Source organism: Oryctolagus cuniculus, chromosome 1 (assembly GCF_051225735.1).
Source record: "Oryctolagus cuniculus isolate XC-2025 breed Fujian yellow rabbit chromosome 1, ASM5122573v1, whole genome shotgun sequence".
Classification (NCBI taxonomy): domain Eukaryota; kingdom Metazoa; phylum Chordata; class Mammalia; order Lagomorpha; family Leporidae; genus Oryctolagus; species Oryctolagus cuniculus.
In genome coordinates this window covers 77724839-77739323 of record NC_142867.1, presented here as the reverse complement: position 1 = coordinate 77739323, position 14485 = coordinate 77724839, and the positions used below count along the sequence as shown (strand labels likewise).

At 44.2% G+C, this 14485-nt stretch overlaps 1 protein-coding gene across 8 annotated transcripts in view; it reads left to right on the top strand.

The window, feature by feature from the left end:
- Positions 1–14485, top strand: part of ME3 (malic enzyme 3) — a 196838-nt gene that overhangs the window by 144556 nt on the left and 37797 nt on the right. For all 8 annotated transcript variants that reach the window (XR_016233406.1, XR_016233403.1, XR_016233398.1 and 5 more), the window contains one exon: positions 1317–1420. Coding sequence is in view for 4 of the 8 variants with exons in the window: in XM_089332358.1 (XP_089188484.1) it covers positions 1317–1420 (104 nt within the window). In the remaining 4 variants the exon portion in view is untranslated. The remainder of the gene's footprint in view (positions 1–1316; positions 1421–14485) is intronic.

Here is a 14485-nt window from a genome sequence, read left to right as displayed (position 1 = left end):
CCCATATGGACGCTGGTTCTAGCCCTGGCTGCTCCTCTTCCAATCCAGCTCTCTACTATAGCCTAGGAAAGCAGTAAGAAGACAGTCCAGGTCCATGGGCCTCTGCACCCACGTGGGAGACCTGGAAGAAGCTCCTGGCTCCTGGCTTCAGATCAGCGGAGCTCCAGCCATTGCGGCCATTTGGGGAGTGAACCAGCGGACAGAAGACCTTTCTCTCTGTCTCTCCCTCTCACTGTCTGTAACTCTACCTCTCAGATAAATAAATAAATAAATAAAATCTAAAAAAAAATGTTCAGATAAGCAATTACTTGGTTTTTCAGCATAATTATGCCCCATGTAACGCTTGGGATGAACTTGCACTAAAAATAATAACAGTAGTAATAATAATAACAGGGAACAGCATTGTCGCACAGGGGGTAAGCCACCACTTGCAACATCAGCATCCCATGTTGGAGTGCCATTTGAGTCCTGGCTGCTCTGCTTCTGATCTAGCTCCCTGTTAATATGCTGGGAGAGTAGCAGATAAAGTACTTGGCCCTCTGCCATCGATGTGGTAAACCTGGGTGGAATTCCAGGCTCCTAGCCTCAGCATGGTCCAGCCCTGACCACTATAGCCATTTGGAGGAGTGAACCAGCAAATGGAAGATTTCTTTCTTTGTCTCCCTATCTCTGTCACTCTTCCTTTCAAATAAATAAATCTTTAAAAAAGAATTTATTTGAAAGTCAGAATTACACAGAGAGAAGGAAAGGCAGAAAGAGAGAAGTCTTCCATCCTCTGGTTCACTCCCCAATTGGCTGCAACAACCAGAGCTGCACCGACCCAAAGCCAGGAGCCAAAATCTTCTTCCAGGTCTCCCATGCAGGTGCAGGGGCCCAAAGACTTGGGCCATCTTCCACTGCCTTCCCAGGCCATAGCAGAGAGCCAGATTGAAAGTGGAGCAGCCTGGACTTAAAACTGCCCTTATGGGATGCCGGCACTACAGGCAGCGACTTTACTGGCTATGCCACAGCGCCAGCCCCAATAAATTCTTTCAAAAATAACAAAATTATTACCTGAGATTCCCATTTAAATAGAGTACCCTGTATTTTATCAGGCCAAACTGCCTGCTGGAAACTTCTCTTCAAATGCAGACTGCTAGAGAGATACCACCTCCTGGGCAAAGGTGTGAAGGTGGGAGGTCCAGCTGGCTTCCTATTCCCTCCTCTCCTCCCATAGCCTCACCCCCAGTTCGTCTCGCTAAACAGGCAGAATTGTCGAAAAAAGTGAAACAGAAGCACTGGGAGCAGCTTTAGTAAACAGGTGCTGTCTGTTCCAGGAGCTGCTCCGAGACCCTCTATACATCGGCCTGAAGCACCGGCGCGTGCGCGGGAAGGAGTACGACGACTTGCTGGATGAGTTCATGCAGGCCGTGACAGACAAGTAAGTGGGCCAGACCTTTTGAGAGAGGATTCTTTTTTTTTTTTTTTTTTAGGCATTACTCAAAAACTATTTTTTTTAACTTTTATTTAATGAATATAAATTTCCAAAGTACGGCTTATGGATTACAATGGCTTCCCCCCCATACCGTCCCTCCCACCCGCAACCCTCCCCTCTCCCACTCCCTCTCCCCTTCCATTCACATCAAGATTCATTTTCGATTCTCTTAATATACAGAAGATCAGTTTAGTTTACAGAAAGTAAACATTTCAACAGTTTGCTCCCACACAGAAACATAAAGTGAAAAATAATAGATGATTTTTTAAATGATGCTGAGATCAGATCAGACCTATTGTCATGTTTAATCCCAGTGAGAGTCAAGTTGGGAATTGATAATTTCTTTTTTTTTTTTTTTTTTTACAGAAGATCAGTTTAGTGTACATTAAGTAAAGATTTCAACAGTTTGCACCCACATAGAAACACAAAGTGAAATATACTGTTTGAGTACTCGTTATAGCATTAAATCTTAATGTACAGCACATTAAGGACAGAGATCCTACATGAGGAGTAAGTGCACAGTGACTCCTGTTGTTGACTTTACAAATTGACACTCCTGTTTATGGCATCAGTAATCTCCCTATGCTCCAGTCATGAGTTTCCAAGGCTATGGAAGCCTTTTGAGTTCTCCGACTCTTATCTTGTTTAGACAAGGTCATAGTCAAAGTGGAGGTTCTCTCCTCCCTTCAGAGAAAGGTACCTCCTTCTTTGAAGACCTGTTCTTTCCATTGGGATCTCACTCACAGAGATCTTTCATTTAGGTGTTTTTTTTTTTTTTTTTTTTTTTTTTTTTTTTTTTTTTTGCCAGAGTGTCTTGGCTTGAGAGAGGACTCTTAAGAGATACCTGGACTGAAGTCAACACTGGTTTTGGCAGATACACAAATAAGAGGCAGTTGTGTGCTTTTCCAGGTAGTCTGAAAATTCCAAGGGGAATCAGAGTACTTGGTTGGAAGATTAGGAACTAGATGAGCTCATTCTCTGGGAGAGTCTTTGGGAGCTGAGGGAAGAGGAGAGAAAAGAAGGTTGATGGCTGCTGGCTCTGTGTCCCAGAGGTAGGGAAATATCTGTTTTCCCAAGAGGAACCCCTCGCCCCTTGGCTTGAGCTGTTTCAGGGTTCTCTGCATGAACAGGGTTGTCTCAAGAAGAGGTGGAAACATGTGTGCCCTTCTGATGAAATGGCTTTGGCAGGCAGTTTGTCATATTTTTCATCATTTCCCAACTCTTGTGAGGACGAGACAGTGTTAATGAGCCCCTGAAGTGGACTACACGGGCACTAGGCCTGCAAGATTTATGAGGTGTTAGCTTTCACTGAGGCGCATGATATTGCAGCATCCATTCCTGTCCACCACCCCAGCCACCTGATCACTCTGCTATGGCTGGCATGCAACAGCCCTCAACCACCCATGTTTCATCTGAAATGCAAACTGACCAAACTAGAGATTCAGCAGCTCCTCAGGCCTCTGAGGACAATGCAGGTCCCATTCTTACTTGAAAATCTCCAGCCTTTCCTGCTGTCCCATTATGCCCAGGTAATGGCAGAGCTGCCCTCCTGTCCTCGGCAAAGTACTCCCTTACCCAAGCTCAGCCATAGCCACTTGGACCAAACAGTGGGCTGGAGAAAGAGCTGCTCTAGCCTCTACAGCCTATTAAGCCTCATTTGAGTGGTCTTTGGGGGGGGTGGGCAAAATGTATTTGACCCTTGACCTTTCCAAAGTTTACATGTATGTGACTTTGGGCAGCTTACCATACCTTTCCAAGCCCTTTATCTGGGTTTTTAAAAAAATGAGTATTTTTCTTCTTATTGTATTTATTTTTGTTTTTTAAGATGAGAGGAAAAAATAATGTGGCCATACAGTATGGGAATGATCCTGAAGAAAAGAGGACATTAATGATGGAGTACAGAATGAGGGGCAGAGTTCTTGAGTAAGTGAGAGGAGAAAGCATCTAGTGCATACCTGGAGAGCTTAGTCTTAAGAGCACAGAAAGGGCCGGTGCCATGGCTCACTAGGCTAATCTTCCACCTGTGGCACCGGCACCCCGGATTCTAGTCCTGGTTGGGGCGCTGGATTCTGTCCCGGTTGCCCCTCTTCCAGGCCAGCTCTCTGCTGTGGCCCGGGAGGGCAGTGGAGGATGGCCCAAGTCCTTGGGCCCTGCACCTGCAGGGGAGACCAGGAGAAGCACCTGGCTCCTGCCTTCAGATCAGTGCAGTGCACTGGCTGCAGCGGCCATTAGAGGGTGAACCAACGGAAAAAGGAAGACCTTTCTGTCTCTCTCTCTCTCACTGTCCACTCTGCCTGTCCAAAAAAAAAAAAAAAAAAAGCACACAGAAAATCATAGGCAGGGCTGTAGATCAGGCAGTGGAGCCAGAGCTCCAGGCGCAGATGGGGCAGGCAGGTAGATATGGTGGTGGGAACATGTGGGAGTCCTAGATGAAGACAAGGTCATCAGGTAAGACTGACGATGGCGGCGGGGTGTGTGTGTGTGTGTGTGTGTGTGTGTGTGTGACTTAGTTATCTAGATGAGTGATAGAATCCCAGGCTAAGGAACTAGGGAATGATCACTGAGCAGCTCTGGGTCCCCCCCTGATGTTAGTGGTCATGAATTTAACTAAAGTCAATGAACCTCTTGTCTCTTGCCAGGTTGAATTATCCAGGGGCAGGTCAGGAAAAGGTAGAAAGTAGAGTGTAACCAGAGTTAGGATTTTGCCAAGCAAGAGAGAGTAGGAAAGGAGTTGAATATTTGAGAGAATGGTTATAATGCTGTGTCATGAGGTCTAGGCTGGGTAAGGAGGTACATGAAGATACGATGGAGAAGAGGGTTAAGGGATAGTGGAAAGGTGGTAGGATTCATGCATAGTAAGTTCTGATGAGGTCTGAAATTGATTGAGTTGGGTTCTTGATGGAATGAGCTAGGAAGAAAGGAGATGATCAGCAAGCTGCATATTCACTGCTGAGATTATGGAGGAAGTACTGCTATTGAGATGTGACCACCAAAGGAGTCCATTCAAGAGTCCACTGCATTACTAGAAGTATAGCATTGAGAACAAGGGAGGTGAATGTCCCACTTCATTGCCTCCCTTTCAGGCCATCCTAAATACCACATTCAGTTCTAGACTAGATACTATAAATTACCTAAAGCACCTTTGGGCAACAATAACCATGGAAGTGATCAAAATCAAAGGCTTAACTTGGTGGAGAAAAACTCAGAGACTGGTCGGTCTGTATCAGGAATGTGGCACTACTTCCAGACATCTGAAAGCTGTTCTTGCAGAAAAGGATTAGACTTGTTTCTGTAGATCTACGTTTGGAAGAACCAGTTGATGGAATGCCATTTGAAACAAAATCAGTCACAGCCAGCATCCCCCACCCCCGCCCTGCAATGTTCTGCACTCTCTGTGGGAATGAGTTCCCTGTCACAGAAAGAATTCAAGAGTAGGTTGTGTGGTGTGGTGTAAGAGTGAATTCAGACATCGGATGGTCTATAACATGCCTTTCCCACCCACCCCCTTCATTATTCTATTCTGACTTAAGAACCTGTGTCATGGGCAGGATAGGAATCATTATTCCAATTTTATGGAAAACTAACACACAGTCACACAGTACCTGGCAAGACTGTGAGTTGAACCCTGGTCTGCTAACTCCAAATCCAGATTGCTTTCTGCAATGCCAAGTTACCTGTAGATGAGAAGAGAAGGGGTTGAAATTGGCCTTGAGAGTCCATTTTTAGCTTCCTGTTTCCAGGGTTCACTGCTTATCTAATGAAGCAGTAGTCATCCCATGATTCCCCAAAGAGAAGTCTTGCTATTCATGTGAGAAGGTTAAATAAACTAGGATGTAAACGGCTCTTCAAATTATCATCAAAGTCAGTTCACAGTTTCAAAAACACACACAGGCAGTCCAGGGTGAACCCTTGGTGGAGGCATGACTCAGCCAACAGGAATGTGTCCTTAAGTGGGAAAGGCGATGGGTGACGTCTATGGTTTTGACTTTCTAGTAAGCAAAAGCAGATGTTTCTGTGGATACTGTAGGCGCAGAGTGAACTGATCTCCCCAAGCACTGTTGGAAATTTAGTAGCCCCAAAAAGGAGTGCTTTGTCCCAGGGGTGGATCAGGAGCTCTAAAACCAATCACCATGCATTTTAAGAAAGAATCTTGGAAACACTGACTCCTGCCTTCAACATCCTTGTCTCTGCCCAAACATCCTGCTGATTAAAAAGCTCCACCTTCTTGCCCCACCCACAACTTGGGATGTGTCCTCTTGATATCTTTTGGTCTCAACAAAACTCTCTATGGCGCAGTATGGAGCTTGGCCACTGAGGAGGAACCACTAGGGCAGAAGGAATCTCCATTTAGGTCTGCAAAAAGCAGCAATAGATAGTTGGGAATGTTCTCAAAGCAAAGACACAGAGCACTGTTCCATGGCAAAGATTAGTTGCCCCATCTCTGCTCTTTGCCATCCACATGGTAGAACTGGATTGAATTCCTGCCTACAGGCTTTGACCTGGCCCAGCCCCAAATGTTGTGGGCATGTGGGGAGTGAATTAGCAGATAGAAGATGCTCTCTCCCTTTCTCTCTCTCTCTCTGGCTCCCTCTCAAATTTTTTTATAAAGATAGATTTATTTATTTATTTGAGAGGGAGAGACACAGGCAGAGAGAGATCTTCCAGCTACTAGCTCACTCCCCAAGTCCCCAGGACGGGGCCAGACCTGGAACTACAAAGCCAGAAGCCTGGAACTACATCCAGTCTTCCACATGGGTGGAAGAGCCCAATACTTGAACCATCTTCTGCTGTTTTCCAAGCACATGATCAGGGAGCTGGATCAGAAGAGAAGCCGCTGAGAGGTAGCACAAGAATACAAATACCAGAAGCTTGGCTCATTGAGGAGGCCATCAATATAACAAATGACCACAGCCCATCCAGCATAGGAAGGACAAAGAATGGAGCAGCCAGCATTCTAGGAGGATGTGACCTGAAAATTCAAGAAGGGAAGAGAAAAGCATAACAGTTACACAAGTTAGCGAGGAAATATGCCATATAAAATTGAAGGACATTTTTACAGAGTACCAGCTGCAAACCAGACACTTAGCCAAGCATAGTGAGCCATCTGCAGAGAAACAAGCAGTCCTGCTTTTAAAGAGCTTTGCAGTCGGAGAGGCTAAGAAGGCATAGAGGGTCTGGTTATCTAAACTCCAATAGGTAAATGTTCCTGGTCTCTATGTAAGCCAGCACACAAAGACTATCCACTGGTCTTACCAACAGGGACCTACAGAAGGGAAGACTTGGCCCATGCTCTGGGCTCATCCTACTGTGGTGCTCCATCTTCACAATACACTGGCTGCACAAGCAGCTTCCTTTCCTATCTGGAACCATCCCAAGTGGGGTTTGTGCCCCCTGGTTCTATTGAAATCCTCTTTATCCTAAGGAACTTGGGCTGCTTTTGCTTCTGGCATAATTGCATTTCCACCAGTAGGGGAAATTCCCACACATCTGGACACCCCAACTTGAAAGATAGATCATGGGCTGGAGTCAATCCTACCTTTCCCTATAAGCTAACCTGTGCCCAAGCCTGATTCCTTGTCCTCAGCTTTGACTCCCTGACAACTAAGGAGCTAGGAAAGGGGACATGTAGAAAACATTAATTAAGTAAAGACAGTGGTGACTGCTTTGTTCAGGGAATTTCTTCTAAAAAGTTTCCTGTGAAAAAATAGAGAACCATATCATCCTCTAAAAACATATGTTGGTTTTTTTTGAAATTTAACTTTTTAAACTGGAACTAGTAAACTTGTTCCACAAGGGGATCCATTTTGCTGGCAAAGAGATGGGAACAGTAGGTACTGTAACCAGAACTCAGGGAACTGAGCTTTATTTTCATTCTTGACACAGAGAAACTCATTACATAAGCACTGAGCGAGCTAGGAGCAGCATAAGCAAATCATATATCTGATTTCCAGAGCTTTTGAATAATGGCTGTATGCCCAACACTCCTAGGAACTGCAGTGAGAGTCAAAAGAAGTAAGACATGGGCTGCACCCTCAAGAACTTTATAGCCAGGGGCTGGTGCTGGGACTCGGTGGGTTAAAGCCCTGGCCTGCAGTGCCGGCATCCCATATGGTCACTAGTTCGAGTCCCGGCTGCTCCCCTTCAGATCCAGCTCTCTGCTATGGCCTGGGAAAGAAGTATAAAATGGCTTAAGTGATTGTGCCTCTGCACCTATGTGGGAGACCCAGAAGAAGCTCCTGGATCCTGACTTCTGATTGGCTCAGCTCCGGCCATTGAGGTCATTTGGGGAGTGAACCAGTGGATGGAAGACCTCTCTCTCTGGAACTCTGGAACTCTGCCTTTCAAATAAATCTTTTAAAAAAAAGAACTTTAAAGCCCTTCCAAGGAAACAACTTTTTTTTTTAAGTTTATTTATTCACTCAAAAGACAGAACAACAGAGAGGAGAGAGAGAGAGAGAGAGAGAGAGAGAGAGAGAGAATATTACATCCAGGTTTCCATGTGGATGGCAGGGACTCAACCACTTCAGCCATCACCAGCTGCCTCCCAGAATCATATTGGCAGGAAGCTGGATTGGAAGTAGAGTGATCAGGACTTGAACCAGGCACTCAGATATGTGATGGCGGTGCCCCAAGCAGCAGTTTAACCCATCTGCACCACCAGACCTACCCCAAAAAGACAAAATTTTGAATAGAAAATAGAGGGAAGTTATATACTTAACTTTTTGGTGTTGACCTTCAACTCGATGAAAATGCAGCAAGAAGAGTAATCAGAGATGACTGGGAAGAGATAAAATTGTAGGGGCTGAATTTGAGAAAGCAATAGCAGAAAGAATGGCATTCCATATAGAAGATGGGAGGGGGCTGGCACAAGTCCTGGAGTCAGATGACAGGAGAACCTGAAGTTCTGATGTTCAAGGGCAGGAGAAAATCAGTGCCCCAGCTCTACCCAGAAGAGAGAGCAATTTCACCTTTCCTCAACCGTCTTGTTCTATCTGGTCACTCAACTGATTGGAGGATACCCGTCCATCTTGGGTGAGCTCCCTTCCTCACTGGCTCACTGGGAATCTCTCAGACACACACTCAGAAATTAGGCTTTATCAGCTTCCCAAGTACCCCTTAACCCAGGCAAGTTAACATCAAAAATTAACCATCACTCTAATAGGTCTCCAGACCCAGGCACAAGGTTGTAATTAGTAGAGCTGGAAAGTAAAAAGGATTTGGGGGCTGGCGCTGTGGCGCAACAGGTTCAAGCCCTGGCCTGAAATGCCAGCATCCCATACGAGAACCAGTTCTAGTCTTGGCAGCTCCTCTTCTGATCCAGCTCTCTGCTATGGCCTAGGAAAGCAGTAGAAGATGGCTCAAGTCCTTGAGCCCCTGCACCCACATGGGAGACCCAGAAGAAGCTTCTGGCTCCTGGCTTCAGTTCGGCGCAGTTCCGGCCATTGCGGCCATCTGGGGAGTGAACCAGTGGATGGAAGGCCCCTCTCTCTCTCTCTGTAACTCTGTCTTTAAAGAAAAAAAAGTAAGTAAAAGGATTTCAATCATCTAACCTGTTTTGAAATCAAGCTCCTTAAGCCCACAGTTCTACAGATGGGCATTGAGTTCTAGAAATAAAATATTTTATACTAACCATAAAAGATTTAAATTACTAAACACTTTGTCATTCTAAATTGCTTTCTGTATTATGTTTCCTCTCAAGATTTCATTAATTAAAGAATTTTTCTGCAAAAAAAAAAAAAGCCTAGCCATCCACCCAATATCTCATTTGAAACTTCATGAAGTGAATAACAGTTAGACATTGTACTTTCCTGAGCAACAGAAGTAAAAAAGGACTTCAAAAATTTAGTGGAAAATATGAGATTAAAAGGTAATGTGGGGGCCAGCACTGTGGTGTAGCGGGTAAAGCTGCCACCTGCAGTGCTGGCATCCCATATGGGTGCTGGTTCAAGTCCCAGCTACTCCACTTCCATTCCAACTCTCTGCTATGGCCTGGGAAAGCAGTAGAAGATGGCTCAAGTCCTTGGGCTCCCAAAACCATGTAGAAGACCCAGAAGAGGCTCCTGGCTCCTGGCTGTTGCAGCCATCTGGGCAGTGGATGGAAGACTCTCTCTCTCTCTCTCTCTCTCTCTCTCTCTCTGCTTCTGCCTGTCTGTGTAATTCTACTTTTCAAATAAATAAATAAATCTTTTTTTTTTTTTTTTTAAAAAGGTAATGTGAGGGTGGATGCTGTGGCATAGTGGTCTAGGCCAGCATTTGGGACATCTGCTTCCCATATTGGAATGCCTGGTACAAGTCTCAACTACTCCTCACTTCCAATCCAAGTTTCTGTTGATGGTTACCCTGGTAGACAGCAAGTGATGGCCCAAGTGCTTGAGTTCCTGCCACCTATGTGGGAAGCAGATGGAGTTCCTGGTTCTTGTCTTCAACCTGGCCCAGCCCTGGCTGTTGCAGCCATTTGGGGAATGAACCAGCAGATGGAATATTCATATTCATTCTCTCTCTCTCTCCCCACCCCATCCCCTGTCATTCTATATTTTAAATATTTTTTAAAAGATAATGCAAATTTTCTGTGGACTTTTAAAAACACCCTTATATTGCTTAAAATTGGCAGAATCTGGGAGGAAATTAGAGGCAGAAGCCATAGCAATGGCCCTATTCAAATTCCTCCTTCCATAGGGAAACCCTTTTCCTGTTTGTAAACATATTGACCATACAGTTGATTTGCCAATTAATCATGCACTGCATTGTGACATCTATTTTATAATAGCAGTTTTCCTTTTCCTTTAGCACTTTTCCTTTAAAACTGTTGTTGGTCTTTAACCTTTCACAGTCAGAGACTCGAAAAAGACCTACCTGGACTGTTATAAACGGGTTCAAATATTGATGTGGTCTGAGTGGGTGTTAATTAATGAATTAATTAATTTGAGAGAGAGAGAGACAGATAATGTTCCCATCTGCTAGTTCACTCTGCCAAATGCCTGCAAAGATTCAAGGCCAGACTGAAGCCAAGAACTTGGATTGAGTTCTCAATCCAAGTCTTCAGGTGAGTAACAAGAACCCCAATTATTTGAACCATCACCACTACCTTCCAGGGTCTGCATTAGCAAGAAGATGGAAACAGGAGCCACAGGCAACTAGCAAACCAAGGCACTCTGATGTGGGCTACAGGCATCTTAACTAACATCTTCATGACTAGGCCAAATTCCTGCCCCAAGAGAATGAGTTTTACAGTTCACTCCTACTTCAAGGTCTCTGACTGTAGTGATTCTACTAGGCTGGTAGTTTCCAGGGAGCATGGCTTTCCTCATGGTGCACCCACAGTTACCAGTGAGACTGGGACCAGCTGGTTGATTGGCGGGTTGTTGGTATATGAAAAGCCTTCACCAGGCCCGCTATCAGTTAAAATGGACTGAAGTCTATGAGTTGGACCACTTTTGAGGAAGCTCAGGGGAAGGAACTCTGGAACTCATTCATTTTAGCTTGTCTGGCCTCTGAAACAGCAGGGCATTTTCCACTCAGCCTGACTTGGCTAATTGCTGGCAGTCCAGCTCCAACATGTTCCCATACAAATAAGAGCCAGATGTTGCATGGCGATAGACTCCCAGGCCTGCAAGGACTCTGTCTTGGGTCACAGAAAGGCCTGAGAGACTGTATCAAAGTGGCCACACAGACCAAACAATTGAGAGGGCTTGCAGTTCATGAGTTAGGGTCCAGCCTCAGGACTGAAGAAACCAAAATGTTCTGGAAGAAATTCATGGCTGAGGAGGTGGATTTGGTGACATCAGCTGGCTGTTTTCATTTTTTCTTAGCTGCCTGATTTTACTGCTAGGTATAAAGAATAGGAACAAAATTATGACTAGATCTGAAGCTTTCGCATTATGGTAGAGGAGAGGAAGGAATAGAAGGGTGTCCAGGGAGGTTCCAATTCTCCTCTATGCAGTAATAGTGACAATAACAACAATTTTTATTTACCTAACTGGTTACTATGTATGGACACTGGCATAAGAAGTTTATGTAACTATTAATTCATGTAATTTTCCAAAGAACCCAGTGAAGTAGGTACTATTAGTAACTTCATTTTAAGAAATGAGAAACTGGAGCCGGCGCCACGGCTCACTAGGCTAATCCTGCACCCGCACACCGGGTTCTAGTCCCATTCGGGGCGCCTGATTCTGTCCTGGTTGCCCCTCTTCCAGGCCAGCTCTCTGCTGTGGCCCAGGAGTACAGTGGAGGATGGCCCAAGTACTTGGGTCCTGTACCCCATGGGAGACCAGGAGAAGCACCTGGCTCCTGCCATAGGATCAGCGCGGTGCGCCGGCTACAGCGCGCCAGCCATGGTGGCCATTGGAGGGTGAACCAACAGCAAAAGGAAGACCTTTCTCTCTGTCTCTCCCTCTCACTATCCACTCTGCCTGTCAAAAATAAATAAATAAATAAATAGAAAAAATAAAAAAATAAATGAGAAACTGAAGGTTATAAAGTATGAATACATTGCCTAAGAAAGGGGACCCTGTTAAGACTCCCAAATACTAACTATGGTTGTTAAAAGCACTGATTCTAGAGCTCAAGTATCTATGTTTGAACCTCTCAATTTAAAAAATTTATTTACTTATTTATTTAATTTTACTTAAGAGACACAGAATGGGAGGTAAACACAGATCTCTCATCCACTGGTTGACTATGCAAATACCTGCAACATCAGGGACTGTGCCAGGCTAAGTCCCCAGACCTGGAAATTCAGTCCAGGTTTCCCACATGGGTGGCAGGAACCCATCTACTTAAGCCACCCTCTGCTGCCTTCCAGAATATACATTAGCAGGAAACTGGATTAGTGAGTGAAGCCAGAACTAAAACTCAGGCACTCTGATATGAGATGCCAGTGTCCCAAGTGGTAGCTTAACCATTATGCCAAATGCCCACCCCTGAATCTTTTATTAAAAAAATATTTATTAACACTTATTAACTACTTAATTCATCTATACCTTGGTTTCCTCATCTCTAACATTCATTTTTAAGATTTAACTGACAGAGCACTTAATATGGATAGATGAGACCATCCATGTAAAATGTTTAACATTACCTGAATGACAATAAACACTCAAATATTATTTACTACCATTAGATATTATTGTTCATTTAGGCAAGTCCCAAAGTCACCTTTAGCAGTACATTAATGGTGCCCACATTCAAGCTTGAGTTAGCACATCCATTTTTATATCCCTCACTGCCTTCCACAGTCCCCTCCCATCCATCCTCTCCATTCCAGTATTATTTTCCCTCTTTTCCCCAATGAACTTACGAAGGAAAAAGGTAAAACAGCACTGGGTGTGACCTATCTCCACTTTCAGTCCCTGGAGCATATAATTAGTAAATACTTTGCTCCCTCCCATCCCACTCCCCCGCGACCAACCCAGCATTGGAGAAGCCTTGTGAGTATTTGTGTGTACACAGCGGTGAAGTCTTCTCCTGTTGTCTGCAGTTGTTTCAGCTGAGTGCTGTTTGGGACACAGAGACCCAATGCTCTGAGACAAATTGTCCTCTGGCACAACCACATCTCTTTTTATGAGATACATTGTCAGAAATGAGAAACAGAAACTTCCCCAAGATCAACCCACTGATAGTGATTTATTGAGCGGTCATGCATAGAGCAGCCTTGTATTTTGCTTGTGGAGCTGCAAGGGAATCTTTTTGAGAGCTTCGCTTCCTACCCTTCTCTTCCTTGCTGCTCCTCAAACAGATTGGATGACCTGTGTTAACAGCGGCAGAACCCTTGTGCTCGCTAATTCCCCAGCCTTGAATGTCCTTCCATTTACATGGCTGTTCCCTTCTCACCATTCAGGCCTGGGTCCACACTCAGGCAGGGTCAAGTGTGGTGGTCTGAACAAGGCAGGGCATTGAAAGTCCTGAAAATGGGGAAAGCCAAAGGTTGTACCTTTCTTGAAGAAGTTACAGGCTTGTTCACCAGCCCAAGGAAATGACAAAGAGCTTGGGGGGTGGGGGTGGGGGGGAGGATGTGGAAGAAACTCAAATGTGGATTTATAGTTCACAGTTATATGGTTTAAAAATCCCCATAAAAAGTGAGGATACAAGGTTGTCCCCTGCCATTAATATTGCTGGGAAATCTGCAGAAGGAAAAGTAAAACATCTCTGAAAGGCCATTTCTATAGTCCATGCAGTGTAAGATTCAATCCCCCAGTGAAAATGAATTCATTATGTATAGTATTCCACATGGAAAAAATCCTCAATGTGAGAAAATAAGATACACAATAGAAGAATTAGAACCTCAAGAAAAAGGACTATTCTTGGAGACTATAAAAAGTTAAACTTAAATTCATTAAAGACATGGTTGAAAGAAAAGAATGGAGTAATAAGGAAAGTAACCAAGACTGCAAAAAAAAATGGCAGAGAGTTTTGAAAAATAAACAAAACTTCTGAAAATGAAAAACAGAGTCATGGGAATCCAAAAGAATACACTATTTCCAGGGCAAGATATCAACAGAAGAGCCCATCTCCACAAATGACCATCTGTAGGCACTTCAGAGAGACCCTTTTTCTACTCCTCATTGTCTAGAAAGGAACAAGAAGTTCTATCAGGAAAGATTTTACTAAGGTGCTTCCATAGAACAGAGCATTTCTGGAGGGAAAGAAAGGATGGATAAGACTGGAATCCCCAAATCCAAGTCTGGTCAGAAAGGAGCAAATTCCCAACAATCCTATGGAATGGTGTGTTTATTCCCATTTTCTCTTTTTCTTTCTCTCATGTCTTATTAATACACATATGCACAATCTTTTCTTACTCTTAGTTCATTTTATCAGGCTTTCCCAGATTGCTTTTTAATACAGTTGGATAAGTGGGAAAAATCATAAGAACAAATGACTCCATCAAGATAAATCATGTAAGGGAAAAATGCCTGGATTTATACACACCAAAGTATTAAGCGGTGAGATTGTCAAGGTTTTTTTATTTTTTTGCTTTCCAAGTCATTCATTTCTATAATGTGTATTTATATG